This window comes from Triticum aestivum, chromosome 7D (genome assembly GCF_018294505.1).
Source record: "Triticum aestivum cultivar Chinese Spring chromosome 7D, IWGSC CS RefSeq v2.1, whole genome shotgun sequence".
In the NCBI taxonomy this organism is placed as follows: domain Eukaryota; kingdom Viridiplantae; phylum Streptophyta; class Magnoliopsida; order Poales; family Poaceae; genus Triticum; species Triticum aestivum.
The window spans coordinates 5,859,726-5,877,122 of NC_057814.1; the positions used below are offsets into that span (position 1 = coordinate 5,859,726).

At 44.3% G+C, this 17,397-nt stretch overlaps 1 protein-coding gene across 3 annotated transcripts; it reads right to left on the reverse strand.

Moving 5' to 3' along the window:
* Positions 1–6,646: 6,646 nt before the first annotated feature.
* On the reverse strand, positions 6,647–14,993 carry LOC123167593 (disease resistance protein RGA5). Of its 3 annotated transcripts, none has more exons than XM_044585430.1 (11): positions 14,659–14,993; positions 14,444–14,576; positions 14,218–14,367; positions 13,820–14,090; positions 13,426–13,639; positions 13,215–13,338; positions 12,709–12,891; positions 11,655–12,095; positions 10,607–11,562; positions 8,372–10,356; positions 6,647–7,070 (listed from the first exon to the last, which is right to left on the reverse strand). In XM_044585430.1, exons 3-10 carry the CDS (start codon positions 14,359–14,361, stop codon positions 8,391–8,393), a joined length of 4,299 nt encoding a protein of 1,432 aa, XP_044441365.1. In that variant the 5' UTR covers positions 14,362–14,367; positions 14,444–14,576; positions 14,659–14,993; the 3' UTR covers positions 6,647–7,070; positions 8,372–8,390. The 3 variants fall into 3 exon arrangements, with proteins under 3 accessions (XP_044441365.1, XP_044441366.1, XP_044441364.1); XM_044585431.1 differs by having other exon boundaries at positions 14,444–14,460; positions 14,634–14,993; XM_044585429.1 differs by having other exon boundaries at positions 14,634–14,993.
* Positions 14,994–17,397: the final 2,404 nt, after the last annotated feature.

A 17,397-nucleotide genomic window follows, 5' to 3' on the forward strand; every position in this document is an offset into this window, starting at 1 on the left:
GCAGCACTTATCTCATCTAATGGCTGACTGGAGGAAGTAATCTTTTTATATCGTTCAGGCATTCACGTGACAGCCATTGGGGTAAATTTTTTTGCGTGACAGCCATTTTTCAGACGACCCGTGCGACCTTTTCTGAATATATCATGTGTATATAGAGCACTGGCCGTCGACGTTGTACCAACCCCTCTTTCTCTTGTTAACCCGATCTATGCATGCAAAATAAGAGAAATAATGCAAACTTTGAAAAAAAATATGTACAAATAAAATTTAAAGATCATCTTTAACCATGCAATGATCATCATGTAGCAAACCGCACTTACTCAGGTCTATGTCGGCCTCAATATGAGGGGTGAATAAACATAACAAGCAGACCTTCCCCTTCCCCTCCCTTCTCGGTCGCTCCTGCGAGCGATGCGGAGGGGAAACCCTAGCCGCCGGTCGCAGGCCCTCCTCCACCTCGACTCCTCCCTCGCCGCCGCCGGCTCGCGCTGACGGGCGAAGCCCGGTCAGCCTTGGCGGCGGCGGGGCCTTCCTTCCCCTGCTTGCTAGGGCCGACGCGGGTCGGGGTCAGCGGGCGGCGGCGTGGCGCTGGCCGAGGGTGTGATGGCGCTGCGGCGGGCGGCGGTGGCGGGGCCGGTGCCTGGCGGCAGCGCGTTGGGCTCGGTGGTGCTCGGTTCCGCGCGATTGCGCCTGGAGTGGTGGCGGCGGCCACTAGTGGAGCGCGTCGGCCCCCCTTCGGCGGGTGGCTGATGCAGATGCCGGGAGCGCCGCTTCTGGCCGCGTGGGCGGCGGATTGGCGGTGAGCGTGGCTGGCTCCTGGGGCTTCCCCGTTTTCCCTTGGAGCAGATCTGGCGATGGTGCTTCCTCTCCGGGGGATGGATTGGGGAAACCCCTTGGCTGTTCGCTGCGGCCACGATGCCGGCGGCACTCCGGCGTTGTTCCCCTTCTTGAAGGCGGCTTCGCAATCCCCCCCTTTCCCTCCCTTCCTCGTCCCGGGTGAAAGCCCCAAATCTCCGGATTGGGTGGTGACGGCGCTCAGGCGTAGTTTTTCTTCTTGAAGACACCACCTTGGAGCAGCGGAGTGGTGGTCGAGGCTTTGGCACGGGAGGTGGCTGCCGGATATCGTCAGTGGTGTCCATGCTCGGGCACTTGCGGTTGAAGTTGGCGCTGGCGCGCGGCGTTGGCGATGCTCGGCGGTGCGGCTGCCTGGTGCAGTAGTCGTGCTTGTCGTCCCCTCCCGGCAACCTGTTGGTCCTGGTCATGCGAGCTCAGGGGTGAGCGACTCTGCCTGTCGACGGCGTAGTGTCCTCCGATCCAGGACTAGAGGGCAGGGGGCTCTCTTCGGAGGTAGAGACGGATGGCGGACCGGATGGCCTTGCTCAAGGGGGATGACGGAGCGTGACAATCCTCCTGCAGCGGGATCTACCTCGGCTTAGTCGCGGCGTGTGTTGGCTCCTTTTCGCCAAGGGCTTCGATGTTCAAGCTTGTGCTTGGTGCATTCGAGTCTGGTTAGTGGCTCCTTTGGTATCTTGTATCTTTGTCGTTTATGGTTTTTTTTCTTCCTTTCTTTTGTATCGTTGAACTTGTGATTCGGTGGGTGCTTTATAATATAAAGCGGGGGAAAACCCTTTATCAGTAAATATGAGGGGTCGATGTCCAGTTCGTCGTCTGCCGTAGCATGGCCGGCTGGTGCGTTTACGACTTTATGTGCGTGCATTTGCATGTCGTCGTTTGCATGCACCTCCATGTCTTCGTCCGCCACGTGCGCGTCCACCTCTGCCTTTGCGTGCATCTCCATGTCGTCGTTCACCGTAGCATGGCTGGCTGCTGCGTTTACTTCTGCGTCCACGACGTTTGCGTGCGCATCCACCTCCGCGCCCGTGTGCACATCCATGACATCATCAGTCGCAGCTTGGCCGGCTGTTGTGTTTACCTGCGTGTCATCGTTCGCCGTAGCCTAGCCGACTTGACGGGCTGCTGCGTGCACGTCCATCTCCAAAACAGCCGGCACCTCGCCCGATGCCACCGCCGGCGCCGCCCACACGCATCATCGCCTTGCGCCCGGTGAGGATCAGTCGGCCATGTACGGAACGGTGCCAGCGGCCGCCTCGACCGGCCGTAGAGTCTAATGGCTGTCACGTGAATACCTAGACGATATAAAAGGATTACTTCCTCCAATCAGGGAGTAGGCGGGATAGGTGCAGCTGGTTTGCGTACTGCCACATAAGTGCGAGGTTTGGGGAGAGAAAACGAGCTGACATGGTGTCTTGTGGATTGTTTGACCAGTCAAATAAATGGAATACAGGGCTATACGATCTGGCAGTGACCGTATAATCATCTCAACATGTATATAGTGATCGTATTGATCGTATTCTTAAATACAGTGACCAAAGTGAGCGTACGCGATAAGTTCAATGACCACGGGTGCATTTTACTCAAGAAATAAGGAGCACAGTCTATCCTGATTTCGACTCTGAGGAGTCATGGTCAACTTTGCTAGCACGCACAATTATAAATGATCAAAGGCGAATTAATACCAAGAAAGAGACATAAAACTAATGCAAGTAGGAATGTCACTAACTGGTTTTGGGGCAGCAGGATGGTTCCAGGAAGCTTTGAATAAGCCAACCAAATTCACGATTCTATTAACCTGATTTACCCACCACTTAATTAAGCAGGACCCCACTTAATGGAGGGGCATTTTCATGTCTTTTCCTGCTTTACCGACTTAATTACTGTCACTTGCACGACCCACCCTACTTAATGGACGCACACTTCATGTGCTTTCCAGCTTTGCCCACTTAATCACTGTATGCCCCGTACACGTACAGAGAGAAAAGAGGAAAACCTGCCTGTAAGTCAAGCACTCAAGCCCACCATGGGAAATCAATATATCGTAATTCCTTCAAGACGATCCTCATCTGGCCCTCGTCCTGGTCCAGCATTAGGATTATGAAGTTGCTGCTCCTACTCCACTCCCCTGTTAACCCAAACAAACAAGAGATAGCTGGGGGCAGCTAATTAAGGAAGTGTTTAGCCGCAAACCGATTTGGCTTGTGCGTGGGGCAGCGACCAAGCAACCAACCGGAGAAGGTGGATGGGACTAAGCGGCACAGAGACAGGGATAAGGTGGGTGAGGGAGAGATGGATCTTATCACCTGGTACTAGGAGTGAGAGGGACGCCCGCCGCCGGTTGCCGGTCGCTTGTGGGTCGCCGGAGCCTAAAGGGGAGGGGATGTGTCAGACAGAGCCTCTCAGGTAGGTAGGCGTGCCCGTGGCCGTGCGCCGGACCGGTGAGAGGCTGTGGACGACAGTGATGGAGACCAGGTTTTTTTTTTGCGTTATTGTTAGTGAACAATATCGTTCTAGTCTGGCAAGACAAAATATTGTTCAGCTCAAAAAATGAAAAAATTATTGTTCAAAAGGATATATTTTTTTTTTGCGGGGTGAAAGACCTTCTATTATTCTATTAACCTATTCTAGCTAGCTCGTTAATAAAAGAAAATTGTTGGTGAACAATAGCACATTTTCTATTCTTCAACTAATACAAGGTGTTTCAGCTAACAATGGGGAAAAACAACCTTCGTGTTGAATGTTTTTTGATTCGAGGCTATCTTAGGGGTGTTTTCACTTGTTTTCTGACTTCTACGGCAGAGAAAAAATAGAAAGAATTTCATGGTCGGACAATTGCCCAGATCATCCGTGTACCAAAACCCAGATGTTCAGCCTTAACCAGATGTAATTCTTCTCTGAGTACTCATCCGGGATTTCGTCTGGCCTTAGCCCGATCCTTCGGCCGTCCTGAAACTCTGTTGCTATTGCAATGGACTATTTTGGCTCTAACTTTTGTATACGACTTCAGATTAAAACAATTTTGATATGAAAATCATCTGTTTCGACAAGACAAAAACCTTCATGTTGAAACCTTTCTCATTTGAGGCCATCTTAATTGTGTTTTTATCCATGCAAAAATCCGGTGTCAACACAGTTCTTGAGAAGGAGGGGGGCCATTGCCCCCTAATCCTAATTGATTTATTTTCTTTATTGGGGCTGTGCTTGTTTTCACGCGGGCCAGCTCAGGCATCCAGAAGGATTATTGAGAGGTTCTTGAGGAGCTACATGGCAACCTATTCAAGGATAACATTTAATCCTACTATCGATCAGCATCACTCCATTTCATGTTCAATTCCAGCCACCTTTAACAGCGAAAACATGTAGCGCCCTAGGACAGACACTATGCAAAGCTCACAGCTCTTCTATTGTCCGCATAATATCAATCCTGGGACACCCACCAACACAACATGCACGTCGCAATATACACACTATGCAAGTTAAATTTGTAAATATCATAACACAAACCACAAAAGAATCTGCAACAACATTTTCAGTAACTACTCCGAAGAGTCAACTTTAACAAATGAATACCCCCTCCGTCCCAAAATAAGTGTCTCAACTTTGTACCAACTTTAGGGAGGTGAGAGATCATATAAGAACCGACTATACTAATCGATGTGAAATATAACCCCACAGGTTCACCTCGACGGGTGGCCGCCTGATCAAGCTGCGCCCACATATGAGAATTCTACCCAATCAAAACAGAACAACACGCCATGAATTCTCCCTCGCATCACCCGCGAGGAAGTATATCCTTGCCACTCATGCCTAAGTTGACAGTTTTTATTATTATTTATTGAAGCTAGCTGTTCTATGATCAAGTTAAAAATCTATAAGTCATCCATAACCACGGACATGGATATTCAAATACATTTAACCCTGCAAAGGTGTACCACTGTTAAAACATAACGTGACTACCATTCTTGATGTCATGTGCATTAGCACATATTTTGTGGGAAATCACACTTCAGTTAGTATGACGGCAGAGTGATAGCCCATGAACACTGCCCTAATGTGGTGGCGGTGTACGAGGGGTAAGGAAGAGAGAGCCAGGGGAGTTAGTTTGGGGGATTTAGGCCTGCTTATATGGAGGGCTTTGGTTGGCTAGAGATCGTGGCACGTCAATGCTGTACACTACTCATATAAATATCGCGCTAGAGTATAAATAATTTACAAGTAGTAAGTGCTAAAGTATATATATTCCGTCCCTTCCAAGTTTATATGCCCAATAAGCTTTGTTGTCCTTCCTCTAGTTTCATCCCTTCAAATTCTTCAATGAAATTTAAAATTTGGAACTATTGTAAAAAGAAGTAAGGCCTTTCCACGTAGTTTCTTCCCTTAATTTTTATCTAGTTTCATCATATTTTGGGACAATCTTTCTTGGAGATGTAACACATAAGGGTAGACATGTGCGCCAAAAATTGACAATAGAGCATGTTGGTCTCCCAAGAGAAAAATAAGGTTTGATTCCTTCTAACTAGCAGTACCATCACTTCGACATGGTCATGCAAATCACCAGTGGTCATCAACAACCTACTTCTCATTGTCGCGTCGACAAAACACCGACTATGATGATGCATGGTAGGAGAAGGCTGTATTATGTTGTTCATCGATATTGTCCAGAATAAGAAAGTCATCGAAACTATCAAAACGCCAAGATGGAGGTATAGTATGTTGTTGATTTGTATTTTCAACTATATGAGAGCCGCGGTGCTGCACAGCCCTTTTTTACGTATGGTATGGCAATATTGGTTGCTCGCCTCTATGGCCCACCACATGGAATATGCTCACTGAGCCCGACTTAGTTTTGTGGGCTATACATTACCAAAACACTCATAAGTCTCATAGAGGCCCAATGGATGGTTGACATTTGCTACGGTGGCAGAATGCATGACGGAGAAGGCCAAGGTAACAAGGTTAACCAACCAATCTTGACAAATTTTAAATTCACCTCTCTTTCACACACAGATAAGTACGGTATATAAGAACAAACATAAAAGGAGAATGAACTAAATATGCACTCATATTAATTCACTAACCAATCATTAAACATAATATTTTCAAGCAGCATTTTAGCTACCTTTAAACTGGATATCTATATGAGCGATGAATATTTGGAGGTGGCACTAAACTTGACATTATGATAAGGCGACACTTTTTTAAGATAAGTATCGGCCATGCATCTTTAGAAGCAAAAGTACAATTGGACGTTAACGCCAACAATCTTTTCATATCGATATGAACCATGGAGCAAGCATTTGATAGTCGTACAATCATCGGTTCCACTTATAAGGATACCAGTTACAACACAATACATCCGGTTCTCAATGGCCAAGTACACGTGTTCAAAAAAAATGGCCAAGTACACGAGAAATATTGTTCAAGGACTGGTGCTACTTTCTTTCGTTATCGTGGTGTGTTCTGCGTGTCTTGGATATGCACATGGTAATTAACAAATCAAGCTAGGCCAATCAGTGATTAGTAGAATCAAGCTAGGCCACCAAAGGGTTAACACCAAGAAATAAAGGGCGTTATGGGGACTTGCAGAATTTGAAGTACAGAAAAAAAAACCATATTCAGAAGGCTCAGTAACAGAGTTGAACAGCTAAAACGTAAACAGACCAAAAATTTTTGTAAAAAATAAACACTTTTGTTTGTGAGCACTTTGACACACAAAAAATGGCACTCCTTGTGTCAGTCTCTCAGTGAAACGACCCAAGGGTATGTCATTTTGCCAAACCAATCAAAAGTGTGTCATTTTATGCAATACCCCATAAACGGACTGAGTGACATCATGGGCTCAAAGGCTCATCCAATAGTAGTAACTAGAGTAAGCTAAGAACATCAGAATTGAACACTCGAACTTGTTGCTCACAAACATTACACGTCACGTAAATGCCACGCTGCACGCCACAACAACTGCTTCCCGCAGTTCAATCAGTCTGGTCAGACGCAGTCACGCAGACGCGGAGGCCTGTCGTCGTGGGGATTCCCTCCACACTTCCCGCCAACAAATTAATCAGTGGATCAACCATCAGAGTGGATAACAACCGCAAGGTAACTTCCAGCAGCTCCGCAGCCTCCTCTACTTGTTGCACCTTTACAAGTTCAGCGACAGCGCACCTTGTCAACTTCAGCAGAGTGGGGCTCTCCATTGTCTGACATGCAAACTCAACCTGTGCAGCAAGCAAATACTCAGGGTCAGCAGCAGACAACAAACAAGACTACCAACGAGCAGAAAGCTCTCAAAGCAGCAAAAGAAAAATCCTATTACTGGTTCTGAAGCAGTAGAGGAATTCACCGTCGCTGGATACAGAGGATGTACAGAGCCAGGGAAATCATCCAGCCACACAAAGATAGCATAAGTGTTTTTCAGACTGTAACGAAGCACCCCCGGATTAGGCTAACAGCTAATGCGCGACACTGTAACAAATTTTGGGACAACAGAGCATTCTTCAGGTCCTGGTATCTCGCCCCCTACCAAGATTAGCTGCACTTTTTATAGTATTAACAACACGTGCCTCGAGTGAGTCCTAGAGCCAGATTTTGCATGAACAATTGTTCCCCGGACAAGCCACCATGCCCAGATTATTCATAGACATTTCAGTGACAACACTAGCAAAAGAGAGAGTGGCTACTTGCCTTGCCTTGCGTAAAATGGATAACATTTCACTGAACCTGCTGGGTATTGCTGCCTTGCAGAGTTCACATGCAAGACAGCGATCGAGGATTAACTGGCTAAAATATGGGATGCCAACACAGGGTTTTTCCAGTCCAAGGCCTCAGTGAGGAGAAGGAAAAATCTGGTGCTGACTCTGAACCATGAGGCTGACTGGGTTGCCGGCGAAAACAGGCAATCAGGGTGACACGGAAAGCTTAACGCTCTGTGTATTGCATTGTATTGTAATTCTCGTCTTCTTCACTGGAAGGAAGGAAGGAAGGGAGAAGATGGATTGATTCGATTGATCCCGTTGTGCTTCTGCTTCCACAGGCTAGGAAAGAAAGAAAATATATATAGTGACAATTAATGTGCAAAAGTTAATTTGGATCTGTTTTTTGCTCTAATATTTTGCATATTCTGCTTGATGACACTCACTTTTTGCTTCATGGTGGCATACTCGCACATATCATGGCATTTGTTCTAATAGTATTGTTGTAGCTCGCCACTCGAGCCAGAAGAGCATTTGTGTGCAGGACATCATATATTTCATCCACATCAGTGAAAGGGGCAGGCCGTGTTTGCTTGTATCAATATAGAAATACACTAAGTAACAACCACATCAATTAAGCCTTTTGTAGTCTGCACCATTAAGCTACAAAATACATACTGCATATAGACAGATAATAGGGACGACTTGAGCAATAGCTAGGTAGGTAAATAACTATATATGAATATGATTCTCAAGTAAGTTAGAGGTGGCATGAATTAATTATAAGTACAAACTAGAAGCGAAAAATATAATGAAGCAGAGATTACCCTCAGCATGTCCATCATCTTAAATGAAGTCAACGGTGATGTCGGCACTTGGATGATGCTGCTTAAATGCTCCCTCCAACAGGTGCCTCACAGATGTTTTGTTTTGTGTTTGATTGCTGTACACATGTAACCAGATTTGTTTAAGGGTGCCAGCGGGCAAGTGCTGGATGCCAACCGGTAGGAACTGAGGAGCCATGTTGTGACGGAACCGCAAGGAAAGCTTCTCTAGCTTGGGCATAGCCCCAGCTTCAAAGTTCAGTGACACCTTTGGACAGTTGAAGAGCATCTGCTTGAGTGCTCGGAATGCCCCGCTGCCAGTGCCAGGGATGACTACACTTTCTTCCTTTTCTTCTTCACCCATACCAGAAACAATCAAATAGAAGTGGGCAAGTGAAGGCAGCCGTGCAACAATACTGACACCATCAGCCACCTCCCTCACCACAATGCCCAACTTGTAGAGGCCGTGGAGCTCACCAATCCACTCGGGGCACCTTTGAAACCTGCAGCCCCCCAGATTGAGCTCCCGAAGATGAGAGTCCCGATGGAATGGTGGTCTGGTAATCCATCCTGGGACATCTGGTTTGTAAGCAAATCCTCCTTTGAAAGTGAAGATCCTGAGGTTGGCAGAAAGCTTGCGGATAGAAGAGTCCAGGGCATCCATGGTGCTCTCTTCCACCGATTCACTACTCCCATTCCAAGAGATCCCAAGTTCCCTCAAGTTGGTCAGCTTGCTGAGCCCCTTGATATTCTCTACCGAGCTTTTAAACATATCTACACCTTGTAGGGTGCACAAGGACTTCAACCTGTCGATCCCGTCAGGCAGCATTGTTCCCATCGAACTGAGATGCGACAACTGGGGCAAACTGACAATATCTGATGGATATTCTCTCAGTTTACCTACACGTATATCTATTGTCTCCAATTGCTGTAGCTCCTCAATTTTATTAGGTAGCTTCAACTCACATCTAGAAAAAATATCACAACTAACCTTTAAATACCTTAGAAGGAACAGCCCACTGATACCTGTGAGGTCCAGGTAGTTGTTCAAAGAATACTTATGTTCAAGGTGTAGCACTCTGACATACTTGAAATCCAGAAAATAAGGCAAAAGTGAGCTCCGGCAAAGTAAGACTGACCGAACATGTGATAGTGACCCTTTGTTGATTGTTTCCAAAATTGTTGTATCCTTTTTATCATTGTAGTGGACTGAGACTCGGCGGATCTCCCCCATCTCAACCTTAGAACCATCAATCACATGAATAAAATTCTCTTTACTTGACTTGGATCTCATCATATCAAGAATTATATCATGTACTCTGCAAGACAACACTTCATTGTTGTAGCTTATCCTCCAAGGCTGGATCATACACATGTTGATGAGCTCTTTGAAGTACTTTTCTGCAACATCCACTGCGTCCAGAAGACCATTTGTACTCACGTGCACGAAACCTTCGGCTACCCATTTCCTCAACAATTCAGTTTTGTCTATCTCGCGATCCTCTGGATACATACAAATATAAAGTAGACATGCCTTCAGATGATCAGGAAGATGTATGTAGCTAAGATCCAATATTTGCTTCATGTTTTCAAGATTATCTCCTTCAGTCAGAGCACCCAAGGATTTCCATACATACTCCCAGGTTGACTCTGGTTCACCAGCTAGAAGGCTTGCAATACTATTAATAGCAAGTGGCATACCACCACATTTTTTTAGAATATCAACTAAAATCTCTTCTTTTCTGTGTGTATCGGGGCAATCTTTTTCGGAACCAAATGTTCTTCTAAGAAATAGTGTTCTTGAGTCTACTTCACCGAGTGGTTTCATCCTATAAACATTTTTGCATTCAACTTTGCAACAGTCACGAGCAACACGTTCAATCCTTGTTGTTGTTATCACTCTACTGCCACAACTGTTTCTTGGAAAAGCATAAGCAATACGACCCCATGCTGTAGAATCCCATATATCATCAATTACTATGAAGTATCTGCAAAAATGTGCCACACGGTTAAGAAACAAGGGAGTGGCGAATCTTAGTAAATTTAGTAGGATTAGTGGCTGCCACAACCATATATGCATGCAAATTAGGACAAAGTAGAAGCGCATGCGAAGTAATCAAGAAAATATTGAATTTGAGTTATTTAATTAATGTAGTTTGCTTATGTACTCCCATCACCATGGGTTGATGTGTGTGCCGGGGGGGGGGGGGGGGGGGGGGGGGGGGAGGGTTTGTGCACCTCTTATCCTCGAGCAATTCTTGTAGTTCTTCAATGAGATCCTCCGCCTCCAAGTTCTCTACATTGAAATTTCTTACTAGTTTACGGAGGATATTTCCCAAAACTTTCTTCACATCAGGATTCTGACCAACCAAAACAAAAGTTTTAAGATCGTATTGGGCTTTAAGCTCGTCATATACTGCCTTGGCAAGTGTGGTCTTGCCCAATTCTCCCAATCCAACAATGGAGACTATCTTGAGATTTTCCTTTGATACATCGCCATCCTCCTCAAATAGCCTTATTAGCTCATCTCTTGGCCTATTGATGCCAACGAGCTGTTCTTTATCTTCATACATAGCCAAAATCCGAAGCTCATCAATGGCAGCTTTGGCAGATGCATTAGGTACCACATTGTCGACCTTATACTCTTTACACTTTTTGGCCGCATCTTGGACTTGTTTGCTTTTGTCTTTGATCAAGTTGCCTATTGTATGGTGACTCTTGCCCTTCTCTAAGTGGAAGCATATCTCGTGTGTGAGTTCCCTGAAGCCACTTGTACTAGATTCAGGCTGGCTTTGCACCAAGAAGCCGTCAACAAAATCCTCTAGGTCATATGACATCTCCCTGACATTGCTGGCCCAACGCTTGACCAGGTCATCGAGGTTGCCCCGCTGCACCTCTGACACCTTGCGGAGTACGAGCTGCATCGTCACCAGCTCTTCCGAGAGTGACTGGACATCTTTTTTGACGCTTGCCTCCAGATTGAAGTCCTCCTTGATGAGCTCGCCCAGCTTGTGGAGTAGGCTGCCCATGGCCCCCCTTGTGACATCCACGGCTCGGTCGCTGACTCTCAGTAGGTAAGTCATGTTCGTAGGTTGACTCTGTGAAAATTCTTCTGGTAGGTGGAAATCACGGCTATCTAGTTCTTTGTGACATTGTCCTTGCACGCCGTCTTTATAGATGCTGGAATTGATGTCCTGGCACCATAAACAACGAAGTAATAACATTGAATAATAAAATTATTTCAGTAATGGTGCTATGTACATTGAGATTATTTGATGAAGCTCACCATGAGGGAGACTGCCTCGGCTGGCAAACTGGGGTCTTGTCGACTAACAGGCTCATATTTGACCATCAAATTCACCTCATCAACCATTTTACCGGCCTCTTCATGGAATATATGTTCAGTGATATCCTCATCTCTAAGATTACTCACTTTTGTGCTCTGGATGATGAACTTGTCACCATTCTGTGTAACTTGTGGTGCCCTATCCTGTCGCTGCGCCTGCACTGTTATCTGAACAAGATGCTCGTTGCATCCTGGTGGCATAATGCCTTTCCCTGGCCGTGTCGTGTACTGCTGGCTTGGTCTTTCAATGTTGTAGGCAAAACAGGCCTTTGTCCTGTTGGTTAGATTAACTGAGCATGACATCTCCTTGTTATCGTCCAATGTAAAATGTAGCTCGAGCGGTTCAATACCAAGCATGTCATCATCCATATAAGTGCTTTGCTGCGAGAAAAGAGAGACATGCATTATCAGAAAGTGCACTATTTTCAGAAAGGATGCATAGATAATTTAGGCTACTAGGATAGTTTTCAAACACAAATCTGGGATTATGCTAACCTAGCGGGTTAAGATTAGCTAACCTATGTATTTGAATCTAGAACCAAAGTAACAAAACCTTAGAGTTGAATAACTGACTCAAAATTCATTAGTTCTCTGATCTCAACTTCTTAATGAAACAGTTTCATTACAAAGAAAAACGTTCTAAATGTACTTAAACTAAATTTCTGCGTTTATACTATTTTTTTTTCTCGAACACGCAGGAGATCTGCGTATCATTATTTAAGGCAAATTTTAAATGGGACAAGAACCCATACAATGCCCACGCACACCACGGTAAAGTTCTTAGTTTACATTCTCGCCTGAAAATCAAAGGAAAAAACCACCACGCAGGACCACATCCTGGATTATGCTAACCTAGAAGGTTTATGATTAGCTAACCAATGTATTTGAATCTAGAACCAAATAAACACAATGTTAGTTGGCTGTTTTACACTTAATTAGCTCTCTCATCTCAACTGCAGTTTGATTACAAGGTATCTTAAACTAGCTAGCTCACCTGGCCAGTGTGCACATCCGTACTTTCAGATTTACTCAAATAGTTAATTATATCCATTATGGAAGGTCTAGCTTCCGGTTCTTGTTGCCTGCAGCGTACTGCTATTTCCATGCATCTAGTTAGTTGCTGGTATTGTAGCAACGTCGGTGACTTACTCCACCTGTGTCTCCATCTTCGAAGTACCTACATTTAGAAAACGTTAACTTTTTGTGAAAATTCCAGAATCTTATAGTCCAAACTATATGTTCATGTCATGGTGTGTATGGCAATTTTTTTAGTTCAAAGCCATATATTAGCCTCATGGTGTGTGTATCGTCCAAACAAAGTGTGTCACTTTACCAGAACTGAAAAAATAAATCCATCCATGCATAATATATATCCATAAACATGTTGTTTCAATTAGATATGTAATTCAGTAGGATAGTATCCATATTGAAGTGCGATCAATTAAAAGATGCATGTAAAACATCATCCTCGTTCTAATAAGTGAGAGAAATCAGCCATACATTGTTTTTATCAGGGATGCCCATAAACCCTGTTACTAATTCAATGATTATGGCACCAAAACTATATATGTCAGACTTGACAGAAGTTTTGCCAGCGTTGTCATATTCCGGAGCGACATATCCTCTGCAATAAATGAACAAAGTAAATGTAGAGCTGTATGATGGAGAAATGTCAATTATCTAGTGGTGGCTCTTGTGATGCATATCTTACCGTGTTCCAAAACGTGGACCCATAGTATGTGAATTTTCATTTGGTCTTGACAAACCAAAATCGGTAATTTTTGGAACCATATGATCATCTAGTAATATGTTAGCCGGTTTAAGGTCCATATGAATAATTTCTTTCTCCTCGAGATGACGCAGACCATTGCAAATTCCGGTGATTATGTCATAGCGTTTTTCCCATTGAAGTCCCCTTAGTTCATCTGTAGAAGAATATATACATAAGAAGGTGAGGAGTTTCGTTAATCTACATACTGAGCAATGATAGAACAATTTTAATTCAAGCCTATACCAAACTGGTGGTGATGACTTGAAAACTCATCACTAGTCAAGGCAATAAGGCAAAGAAGAGAAGAGCTGCATCAAATGCAATAGGATCGTACCAGTAATATGCTTATCAAGGCTTCCATTGCTGATGTACTCGAAACAGAGCAATCTTTCTCTGACGTTGACCAATTTAAAATCATCGGACCCAGCCTCCGCTATTCTCGTCTGATACATATTAGAACAGAAGCCAAGAAACCGGACTACATTTTGATGATTATTAGCCTTCCAGAGGCTATTAAACTCACGGCGAAAAAGCTTGTCATCAACTGTGTTTACGTTTATATGGATCCTCTTCACAGCAACAAGAGCCCCGTTCTGGAGTACGCCCTGTTGGTGAGTGCGTCAGTGATGCTCACCCTTATTACAATACCAAGAGTTTTGCTTTTTTAATCAAACCGGCGGTGTTTTAGTGGGCTCTGAGATCTGTAAGTAGTTTGTGAATGGTAAACTGTACCTTGTAGACCTCTCCAAATCCACCCTGGCCGATTTTGTTCTCCTCACAGAAATCATTGGTGATGTCCTGTAAGAGTGCTAATGGCAGATCCTTGGGCTCCTCGTCTCCGTTGAGTATACGCTCCAGCACACTTTGGTCCCGCATTCAGAACTAGATAATGGTAAAAGTAAGTTTGCTTGAGACAGGCAGACAGGGTTGCAGAAATTGGTAGTAAGGAAATGTGTACCTGCTGGAGATTTAGCCCTGTATGTGTGATATCACCAAGCAATTTCGGCACATTAAAGAAGATGCACAGATGGTTCTTCGGAAATATAATCTATTAATGTGTATAGGGAGCAGAGAGGAAACCAAGTCGCTGCCTGCACAGAGCAGGAACACATCTCTTACTGTTACTGTTGTCAGAGATGAGGGGATACCTTTGCATAGGCCTAGGCACCACACCAGAGCACCATCCCCATTGCAGAAGCAGAAGCAGAAGGCTTGGTTGACTCCAGCGCACTGCTGCGAGGTGGCTGTGTTGAGTGGCAAGCAAAGGGGGGAAGAGGAAGGGACGACGTCGGCACCTAGGCGAAACGAAAGACAGGTAGCCGCAACCTGCGCTGCTCGGCGTCGGCGGCGACGGCGACGGCGGCGGCGGCGGCGAGATAGGAGTGGGGAAAAAGTGAGAGAATCGGATAGCTTTTCGACCGGCCAAGATATGTGTGGATTCCGGTGCTGTAGCAGACTGTTGTGCACTACTAGTGCTGATGATTCGGGTGCTGTAGCAGAATTATTGTGATTGGTGAGCCCTCCTCTCAAGATCAATTAGCAGCTCGAGGGAGGGGGCGTTGAAGGGGGCTGTGCATGGGATCTTTTGTCCTCATTATTGTTAATAATAATTTAACTAAAGTTAGTCTCTCATCTTCTCATTAACAAAGACTGGACTTTCAGAGTCCCAGAAGTTGTTACAACATTGCAAAAAGGACTCTGAAAGAAAAGGAAATTTCAACCTGGTCCTTCTCTTCTGCAAATAGCACCCCAGGCACCACACCAAGAACGCAAATGGTTCCTATATATCAAGCACAAGGACTGATTGCCACCATCTTCTATGCATGTAAAACCTGTGATGTCTAATCCAACTCGGCACCTAAACCAGCTCCTTGGAGGTTAAACCATGGCGTTGCATATCTCAATTTCAGCTTCCGTAGCCGAGGTTGATGCGGTGGCAGAAGGAGGACCATGATGCTTTAAGCCAGCTTGCGTACCCTAAAACATGCTAGGACGGCGATGGTAGAGCTTGGATCCGCCACTCACTCCCCAGCCACAACCACAAATGTGAAGGAATGAAGATGGCCTCAAATCTGCCCAATTCGATAATCCTCCGAGCTTATTGGTGAAGCCTTCACTACAACAAAAAAAAGACACATATATAAACTCCAGGGGGTCAAATACCCGGTTTTAAAGCTCAGGGGGTTGTGTGATCGTCTTTTGGAACCTTGGGGGGCTATGTGGACTTCTTTCTGATAATACGTGTTTGTCATAGTAGGTTCGCAACGATGTACATGCATGACATTTTTATGACAGAATCAAGATGGTCATATATGTGATGTGATAGATCACTCCACGATAAAACACTATTTTCTATCATGAAAGTGTGCTCTTCCATGACAGAAAATGACGCGCCGTGGAAGTGATTTTCACCGTGGGTGAACAGCTCAACAACGACACCACCGACACGTGGAAGCCGCCATAATGGGTCATCGTTGAGCTAACAGGTGCAGGGTATGGATCCGATACCCATTAAGGACGTGGCCTCATCCTGACCAACAATTCCAAAATAAAACAACTTACTCACATGATATTGCCATATTACAAGGAGTGAGCTTGAGACTATGGCAAGCACATGGCATATATGATGTTGTTCGATTCATATCAAGTTACCTACATTATACTCCTCGTTACCTTTCATATTAGAACCATTTTCATAGCTTTGACCCCTTATATCTTTAATATTTAGGCCAAAGGACTCCATAGATTCAAGAAGTACTTTAAAAATCCCTAAGGCAAAAGTGTCATCCACCTTCAAGAACCCAGAAAGTACTCATCTGCCATCAGGCAAATTAACACATCAAACTAATAAAGTCATTTGTTATTGATGACTGACATCAGGGGCACAATCCGGGATACCTGAGAAAAATACTTGGCCTCTTTAACAACCTTTATGGTAGAACTTGTGATGTGAGAAGCCAAAAGGGATATCAACTCATTCGGAATTTTATGACTGAGATAATGATAATGAATTTATTTTTTTATGAATACGTCTAAGGTGTTCTCGCATTACCAAAGTCAAATTATGCAACCATCTCAACACAAGCTAAGAAATTACCATTATCATCCTTGTGAGGATGCTCATTGTTTCCTCGGAAAGCCAGTTGTGTGATATTTCACAATGGCTATTATTCTTAACAAAACTTGACTGTCACGTTCTTTCTTCTTTGTTATTTGATGCTGCAATTCCTTAGCAATAGTTTCCTCTTTTCATAGTCTAAACCTCATATGTTCATGTTCTCTAAGATTCTCACCAATATGCATCCAATGTCCTAATCCATCATGTGCTAAGGACCTCAGACTCCTGCTAGTGCTCAACTTGAAGTTCTTATAACAGAAGCAAACTTTCTCAACGTCTTCTAAATAAACTACCCATTTTGTATCATGTTCCTTTCCATTGTTAATTGTCTTCTTGCATCATCTCCTGGTTTATTATCAAGATTATCCCAATTTCTTGGACCATAAATATCATGAATATAAACCGGTTGTTCATCAAAACTAGCAAACTGTGCCTTTGCATCCAATGGATTATCTACATTCTCTGAGCACCTTACACTATTATCGCCTATGTTGATGTCGACATTTTCTTCTTTTGGACTAGATTCCAAATTCCCATTAGTTTTTTTTGCTCTTCATCTATGTCAACCATCGCCAACTCATCAACTGGGCTTATCAAGGCAGTGGAAGCACTAGTAGTACTCTTGAGAAATTTGTAAACCCACGTTATAGCAGCAACCATAACCATAACAGATTTGCGAACTAATGGTTATTAATAGATTTAGAAAGTTCATATATTAGAATCGTTAATTTAAAGATGTGGATGAATTTTTAGAATGTTATAGAATTGGAAAATGTTTGTGTATTTTTTCAAAA